Source organism: Microplitis mediator, chromosome 5 (genome assembly GCF_029852145.1).
Source record: "Microplitis mediator isolate UGA2020A chromosome 5, iyMicMedi2.1, whole genome shotgun sequence".
NCBI lineage: Eukaryota > Metazoa > Arthropoda > Insecta > Hymenoptera > Braconidae > Microplitis > Microplitis mediator.
In genome coordinates, this window is record NC_079973.1 from 8,090,531 (window position 1) to 8,100,233 (window position 9,703).

A 9,703-nucleotide genomic window follows, 5' to 3' on the forward strand; every position below is an offset into this window, starting at 1 on the left:
TTTTTGGGGTATTTAAATTTCAAATTTTCTTCGATCTTGGCGGACATTTCTAATTAGTGGCCCCCTTTTCCCTTTTGATTCTTTACCAATTGTACGCCATCCGATAAGAGTCTTTCTCGATCTATACACGGAAAAAAAATTCACGGATTTTTTACGATTTAACTATCGTAATTTTCATTATATAGTATTGTAACGCTGGACTATAAGTTTTCAATAATAATTTTTACAATAGACTATCGTAATTTTTATTTTATAATTTATACTACTACCTGAAAGAAAAAATCAGATACTATAGAGTAAATTATACAATTTGCGTCAACATAAATTCTAATACAACTATCGTAAAATGAATGAGTCGGTAATGTAGAATTTCTTTAAATATAAAATAATAATTAGAAGTCAATGGAGTAAAATATATTTTCTTAAGAAAGTAGAACTTATAATTAATAGAAAAGAAAAATTTATCATTTGGAATTTTTTTTTTTTTTTAACAGTTAAATTGAGAAGGAAAATACAATCTCGAAATAAAAATAAAACATGTTGAAGTAGTAATAATAAAATATTTATTTAATATTTTTTCAAATATATTTTTTTGGTATATATAAAATTTATTATTCATTATTTTAACTTTATAAGTTATAATATTACATCAGATTCCAAAAGTATTATAATTTTTTTCTTTTGAATAAATAACTCATTTCTTTGTATTCAAAATACGCACATGTAGAAAATTAAAAAAAACCATAGGTGCAATTTTTTCGAATACTTTTTTTCTATAATTTATCATTTTTAAAAAAATCCAAAAATTATTAGGCTTCTGCTAACTTCAGTATCCATAAAGAAACTTTAAATATCCATAATTTGAGGTTATTGTCGACAAATGAAGAATATCCTGTAACAAAATTAGGAGAATTGAATTTATTAGAAAAAATAAATTTTCATTCATTTAGAATCATTTATCCTATGACCACATAATACTACTAAATTGTTTATAATAATAAACTTCATGTCCAGATAAATAATTTTAAAACGAACGATATACCCACAGAATATTCAGTTTAATAAAAATTGAATAGTATAAATTATACTTACACCACCAAATTATTATATTCCAGAATCTATGTAGGTTTGTAATGAAGAAAGCACAGTTTTTTTTTTAAATTTCTTATTTACAATTGTCCGAAAAACGTCATGAAAAATAACCTCTATTTCTGCACTACACTGTGGATAAAGATGAACTGATTTATAAATATATATAGTTGAACCACAAATAATACAGACAAAGTAGATGTCATCATTTGTATATATATATATACTCACACAAGCATCACATCATGGTATTGTGACATTTGTCTTTCATACGGAAACGCTTCAGATGGCATATACTATACCATGTCAAAAAATTTACAATTCAACTATCGTAATTTTTGTGACTTGTATTGTAAAAACATAGAGGCAGCACGGTAAATTAAGAGGAAGAATAAAAGAATAAATATTATAATTAAATCTCATTTTTTATTCTTTTACTATTTACGATAGTAACATTGTAATATTTCTTATTGAATTTTATACAACAAGCTCTTAATAAAATTACGATAGTGAATAGTAAAAAATCTTTTACAAACTGTAAATTTTCGTATCATATATTTGAAAGTTACAGATAATAAAAGTATAGTCCAGGATTACGATAGTAATATTGGAATTTTTCGTCGAATTTTTTTTCCGTGTAAATTTAGGCTCTGGAGGCTTATTTTACTTTTTTAAAAAGATGATTTGAACCTGGTAAAAATAGACAAAGTTACCACGTTTACGTTGAAATCACCTCTTTAATGTATGGATCATCATGTTCTAAAAAGATGATTTGAACCTCCTTACCCTTGTGTAGGATTTGGAGGCTCAAATCACCTTTTTAATTTTGACTCGGGATATCGCTATTCAAATATGAATTTAGATGTAAATATGTTTATATAGGTATGCAATCAAATTTTTTGTACGATCTGCTTAACATTTAAAAAAAAACCTACTTAATTGAATCATTTAACAATCAAAAGAATTATCGAAACTTGGAGCAGACTTAACTTTAAAACTAATCGGACAAATAATTTTCAAGTAATTACAAAAATAAAATTGTAAAAAAAGTTATTATCTCATTCTTTTTAAATTACTTTTCGGATTAACGCGAGATTCTTCTAAATTACTCGGAATAAATCTTGCAGCAATCAGAGGGATTTATCATGACGTAGATATAACTCAATTGTAATTCAAAAAAACGAATAGTTAGTGAGCTACTTAAATAAGAAAACAAAAAATAAATGTTTTTTTATATTTAAATAATTTTTTTTTAAATAATTTGGAAATCAACTTATTGATCATTGCCGTAAGTTCATTTTTGTGGTTTTTCAATCATTATTATGCACTCATTGACTGACTTTATGGACTAATTCTAGAACATTCTGCGGTTTTTGAGTTTATAGAACTCACGGCACAACTTTAGAATCTTGTTGTGCTCAAGAGAGTGATTTTTTTTGTAGTAGCTAACTTCATTGTAGTAACAAAGTTTTTAAGTTAAAGAAAACTTGAAAGTTATTTTATAATAGAGACAAAACTGTATAGTCTAAGTGGATTACAAAATTGATCGGTCAGTTAATTTACGACTGGTTTCTGCAAAAAATTATTGTTAAAAACTTTTTCGATTTTCAAAGATAACTGTCGCGAAAATTGAATAAACTTTATTAATTTCACTTAAATATTTATTTCTTCCCACAATTAAAAAAAAAAATATAAAATCTTCAACAAGAATATACACGGAAAAAAATAATCGGTAGCCGCTACCGATTATTTTTCAGTAGCTGCTACCGATTTCAATCGGTAACGGCTACCAAAATAATTGATAGCTGTTGCCGATTATTTTTTTCCGTGTAATAATATTATTAAAAAATTTATGTTCTATGTGAATAAAATTTCGAATACCTGTCAAATAGTTAAATAACAAGGTATCAAAAAATATAGTAAGTTATGTGACATAAAGGGACACGACACATTGTGATTTCAGATGTGTAGGAAGTTGTCGCTCGAAGTATTTCATGAGATAAATTTTGTTTATTCTTACAGACATGTAGAAACATCTTTTAGAAACTAGGGTACTCGTAAGGTCACCAAATATTTGTTCATTTACAATACGGTGTTCAATAATCAAACTGATTCCAATAGTTTGGTTTTTCAATATTTTTAATTTTTAGTAAAAAAAAAAAAAAAAAATGATTTGAAGTTAATTGCAATCATTTTATTTTCTCAAGTAAATAAAAACAAAATTTTTAAGCCAGGAAATTTAAATTAATTAACATAATGTCGTTCAGCTCGAGTAACTCGAAATTTGTAAAAAATATAGTGGATTTGAATTTGGCGAATAATGATTAATAACTTGAAGTTTTAAAGCTGACATACAGGGTCGCGCGGTTGATGTATTTCTAAGTCTTAAACTTGAATAATAATTATTATTAAAACAGAAAATAAATAAATGTTTTTTTAAAAAATAGTTAATATTGAGCATTTAATAATTTCTACTTAAAAATACGCAAGTGCATACCTCAAACATTTATGTGTTGTAATTTAAAAAAAAATAATGATAATAATAATAAACTAATTTTAATTTTACTTTTAATTAAAAATAATAATGAATAATTAAACTGTAATTCCATCTAAAATGATCAAGGTATTATTGATCATTGAAGAATTATTTGTCATATTTTGTCATATTATGACAGTACGTATGAATAAATTAATAAATAAACGCATTCAATAATTAAATGCGACGTAAATTTATTTTTATTTTATATATTCATAATAAAATGATTACACAACAAACGTTATTTTTTCTATATTATTTCCTGACAAGATATTCCTACTCTATGATCTAATCATAAATACTGACCAAAAATAACTAATAGATACTTGAACAAGCCCGCATGAAAAAACTTTATATGTGAAAAAATATACTTTAAAATATATGAATAATATAATGTGATATATTGCACAATATGTAAAATAATATTTATATTTTTGCCATATTAATATATGATAATATATTGAAAAAAAATATATTACTACAATATATTAATTATATATTTATCAATATAACTTTTTTATGTATGTTTAGCATATATGCCTTGGTATGTTTTATTATATATTGATATATTGTATTGAAAGTAGTATATTTATTAATATACAGTATGATGTATATTTTTATATAGATTTTCAAGTATGTTGCAAAGGGCGGCTTTTCAAAAAATATATGCATATAAAGACTATAATTTTCAATATATCGAGAAAAATATAATTTTTAATATATTGGAAAAATATAACTTCAATATACAGCAAACCATAGATTTAAACATATAAATTCTTCCATACATGATTTATTATGGAGAGACAATATATCACTCATTATATGGGTCAAAATATATATAAATTTTGTTATATTATACTTTATAAATTACATATATACCATCCATATATGACAAAAATATATTGAGCATTATATGAGATAATATATGTAGAGAATTATAAATTATTACAAAAAAGAAATATATTATTAAAAATATATAATCCAATGTATGTAAAAAACATATATTCGTAAATATATATATTTTTGCCGGCATATATTTATCACATATCCACCATATATATTTTTATATATTTGTAACAGTATATAACTTTTCCATGCGGGAGAGATAATTCAATACTTGTAAAGTAGAAATATTTTTAATATTTTTATAAAAAATTTTATTAAATTAAATTTTATAATTTTACTTTAATATACTTTTAGTCATAAAAATTGCAATAATAACTTAGTAATCATAGAAGTTTAAAGCTTGACTATATAAAAAAAGTAAAAAATAAAATACAAAAAGAGACTTCTATGAAATGAGGAAGGCGTTAACTTAATATAAATATATATATATATATATATATATATATATATATATATATATATATATATATGTATATATTCCCTTTTAAACAAAATTATAAATAAGATGATAAAATAAATAATTTTAAATTTATACTTTCTATTTCAAGATTTGATATTTTTATATATAAAAATATCAAATATGTATTATATATTATATGTATTATATTTGTATACAAATATAATACATATTCTATCATCTTGCTTATATTTAGATAGTACATATTTATGATTGTTAAAAAAAAATAAAATAGTTAAGTTGATTATATTGAACACTATAGATAATAACTACTATACTCAATTTATTTACTTTGATCAACTTTGTGATACATTACTTGAATTACAGAATGGTACCATCGATTGACTTTAATGAGTATAAAGACAATGTAATGCAAGAAGGCTATAAAGTACAAAGAAAACGTATAGACTAATCAAGAAATAAATTTTTCATGTAACTATACGAAAAGTTCCTTGCAGTATTCATTTACTTTTTCTTCATTTATTTTATCATTTTTTAGTGAAAAAAGTTAAATATATAAAGAACTATAAATTAATGAATTTCCCATTGAAAAAGTTTGCGTATTATAGGCACATGCATGTCTATATTAAATAAACCACTTAGTACTTGAATATCAACATTTTCTATGCCAATGTTTATTTAAATGACAAATAATCGATATAAATGATAAAGCAAAACTAAGTATTGCATATTAATGAGAAAGCTTTATTATCTTTGAAGAATAAAAATATATATAAAATACAACGATCTTGTTTTTGTAACAGAAACTTTTAAGAGAAAAATTCAACAGACCAACACGTGACGGTTGTACAGTTTCCAGACGGGAATATATGTTTAGAATGAGATATAAGCTCGATTGATTAGGCTGGATAAATAATGGATTACAAATGCCAGTATATATTTATGTATTATCTATGTCACTTAAAAAAAAAACTAACAATATTGATATTTATTTAATAGTTAAATGCCATGCAAGTCTAATTGCCACATGCAAAACTGATTAAACTTTTTAATTAGCCAATGATTTATTATAGCAAAATGTCTCACCTATGCAGGGAATTTGTGAAGGCCATAGGTTTTCCATTCCCCACGTCGTTTTACTACTTCGTTCATTGCGCTGACGTCACAATATAAAATATTATTTTCTTTACAGATAAACATATCCTATGTCATAGTTTTTTTGTAATACGCTATTACTTTTTTTATTTTATTTTTTTTTGTATATATATTTTTAGTATTTATACGTATACATTTGGATATAAAATGTTAAAAGTGTAAATTATATTATAATGAACTTTGTGTATAAAGACGTTAAAACATAACTTGGCACAAGTATATATTCCAACGGCAGAATCGACTATTCAACGAGTTCTCCATCGAAGTTAACTGCTAAGCAGAGGGGAAGAGAATTAATTATTTTTTGACCAATATATAACACACGCTGCACGTGTTGCACTGTGAGCCATGCAAAGCGCGTAAACAGACTAGACCGGCTAGTCAGATAATATACTACACCTACTTAAATTATTATTTTTATTTATTAATAATACCATTTAATTTACCAACACTGATTTACACATTATATATACATATATATTTATATGTATTTTTTTCAAGTATTATTGTATAATTTTAAATCATACTTAGTAATAATAATAATATCACGAATCATTGTCCCAATTTATAATTAAAGTTATAAGAATAAAAAAAAAATTTAGTAATTTAATGTTAAATAAAAAAAATTTTGAGTTTAATATTTATGAAAAATAAATTAGCATAGTCACGTTTGTTGAATAAGTTAAAGTTAAATGTAATCATTTGATCGTATGATTACTGACAGCACTATTATCGTAACGTGTTAGTTTACGCCGTCACGTCGAGCGGACGACTACTTCCCTCAAATTCCTCAAGCAAGGGGGCGCGTTTTCTCCTCTAGCTCCTCTTCCTCCACCTCGTCAAGTCACATGAACCTCTGCGCTCACTCCGAGAGCTTGCAACCCTCGTACTGCCCTACTCCTGTATCCTGTTCTGAAAAGCTCGTCTCTCTGCTATCATCCTTTATTTACATTTTATACAGGAAGAGTTTAACAGACTCCCGAAAGTAACCAAGCGCTTGCTCGCTTTACTTGCTGTGTCTTTGTTTGCCCGATCAAGCCTTGTCTACATTACTCTAGATTCGTTTTTCTTTTTAAAACAATGTACAAAAATTAAGTTTTAATTTTAAAACTTAATACTAATAATTAATATAAAAAATTTCGCTTCAGTAATACAACAATTAAAAAACTTTACTTATGTTATAGAAAGTTTATTTTACTTTGATCGTTGTTTAAAAATAAAAATATATAATAAACTATACTATTAAACAATGTGTTTGTGTTCAATGATCAAGTTTTTTTCCCATTGGAAAAATAAAAATATAAAATCCATGAAACTTTGAATTGACCCAGTTGCAATCTAAAGCTTTAGACCTTAAAAAACAAAACAAAAAAATAGTGAGAGAAAAATTAAAATTTTCATTATAACTTTGATATAAATATTTTTATATACATACATATTTCGTTACTACGCGGTGAAAGTCGGAAGTGAGTTCGGAGTGAATATGGATTTTATTTCAATCAAAATACACTCCGTCAATACCCGTGGAAAAAAAGTAGCTGGACAAAAGTTGAAATAACATTTACTACCCGGGTCAAAAATAAAACTTGATTCAGGCTCGCTTCACTTTATTTTCTTTTCAAGTTATCGATTAGCCGACGATTTTTTGATAAGATTTCGACTTTTTCGACTGAAATCAAATTTTTGTCAACTTTTAGAGTTTTTTTCATCTTAGTATGAACTTATTCGTCTTCACTTCGAGCCCGACAGTCATATTCGACTTACTTTTGACTTAATGAACTAAGTCGAAAAATAGTATATTGTGTGGCAAGGGATGAAACAAGACGATTTCAGACTAGGGTGAGGTTGGCTGACATTACCCGCAGTCTGAAATCGTGTTTTATCCTGAGTCACACACTATATATATTTCATGATTACCTGCATGAGAACCTCAAGTTCTAATGTCAGCAGCCAGTAAGAAACAAGTTAATTTCAAGCCAATAATGCGGAGAACTGTTAGAGAATGAGAAATATGTGATTTACAGTTACTTATTAAATAGTAAATAAGACAATAATATTATTTTCACTCATTTTTTATTAATTTTATTTGGTTAATTAAAACTGTCACTTAAAAAATAAAATGAGTAAACTGACGTGACAAGTAAACAAATGAGAGTAATAAGGCTGCAGATGAACATTAAATATGACTGACACTGGGCAGAAACAATTGTGTTTCTTTTCAAGGGAAGATACACGGATGTCTGCCCGCTGAATGAAGGTATTTTTGAATTACGAATTCACTAGCAGTCGTTTGCAGCATCGGCTTGAAATTAGCTTGTTTCGACGGGCTGTAGAGACACTGAAACTTCAAGTTTCGATGCTGTTATCATGAAAAAGCTAATTTTGAACTATTTCTGAATATTTTATTTTTAGCATGTTTTAATAGTATTCAGTAGGGCGTTTCAAAAAAAACAAGAATTTTTTTTTTTCTCGGAACCAGGCTCAAAAGTTTCGTTTAGATGCCATAATAGGCCTCTGAAAATATGAGCCCTTAAAATTAATATTAAGGTTGTCCGCATCGCACTTTTCGATTTCCCATAAGAATATCACAGGAAAAAAAAATTTTTGGAGTTGACTCCTTAAGAATCGATTTTCATATAAGGAGCCCGGTATGGAAAAAATATGAGGTGTAAAATCTACTCAACGAATGACCTCGTTACGACTTTCACTTTTCAGGGGTGAGTGTATAGGGTATCCTACGGGGCACCGTACGAATGCATCGTATGTATACAATATATCTATATATATATATATATATATATATATATATATATATAAAGCTCCTAAAAAAATAGTGTTCTGATCGATTTTAAGAGCTTGGCATTAAAATGGAAATAACTAGAAAACAATGCAGAATTAAAAAAAAAATTATCAAAAATAATTTGTAGGAGATAAAATTGTCTACAAAAAAGATCTTATGACATTTTATGATAAGTCTGATAGTTTCGCCGAAAAAGTAAAAAGATCTCGAAATTTACTCCAACTTGACTTCGAGGTCCAATAACTTTTGAACGGATGGATTTATCAAAAAATTATAGGAGACTTTTTTTGTAGAACGCTAAATTCCCTACAAAAATGCGTGCTGGACTTATTCGTACAGTGAGCCATTGCCGAGGTAAAAAATTCCAAACTAAAAAAAATTTTTTTTCCCATGTTATTTAAATGGGAAATCGAATTTTTCGATGCGCTAAGTCCCTAATTAACTTAGAATTTTTTTTCAAGCGGGAATATTTTTTTGTTCTATAAATTGTTAGTTTTTCAGGTAGGACAGAAAAATAAAAATATCGTCTAGATATGAAACACCCTAATACATATACATATTAGGGTGATTCATTTGCGCAAAAGTTTTTTTTTTTAAGTCCTCAAGCAAAATCTCAATCTACATCGAAAAAAAAAAATTCTCACCAAATATGAGCTTTTAATTCCAATGCTAAGTACTTGCAATTTGATTTCAAAGATTTTCCATTTAAAATACACGTAAATTAAATTACTTTTTTTTTAACTTTCTAATACTCAGCTGCTTTTCATAGTATCAAGGCGGTTTTGGTCGAAAATTGTAG

General features: G+C 26.0%; 1 protein-coding gene across 7 annotated transcripts in view; it reads right to left on the bottom strand.

The window, feature by feature from the left end:
• Nucleotides 1-6,862, bottom strand: part of LOC130668737 (potassium voltage-gated channel subfamily KQT member 5) — a 54,315-nt gene extending 47,453 nt beyond the window's left edge. For 5 of the 7 annotated variants that reach the window (XM_057471165.1, XM_057471163.1, XM_057471161.1 and 2 more), the window contains exon 1: nucleotides 6,036-6,860. In XM_057471165.1, coding sequence (XP_057327148.1) covers nucleotides 6,036-6,061 — 26 coding nt within the window. In that variant the 5' untranslated portion in view covers nucleotides 6,062-6,860. Of the gene's footprint in view, nucleotides 1-5,780; nucleotides 5,800-6,035 lie in introns of those variants that run through there. The other 2 variants (XM_057471162.1, XM_057471167.1) reach the window with 2 other exon arrangements.
• Between the last annotated feature and the right edge of the window lie 2,841 nt (nucleotides 6,863-9,703).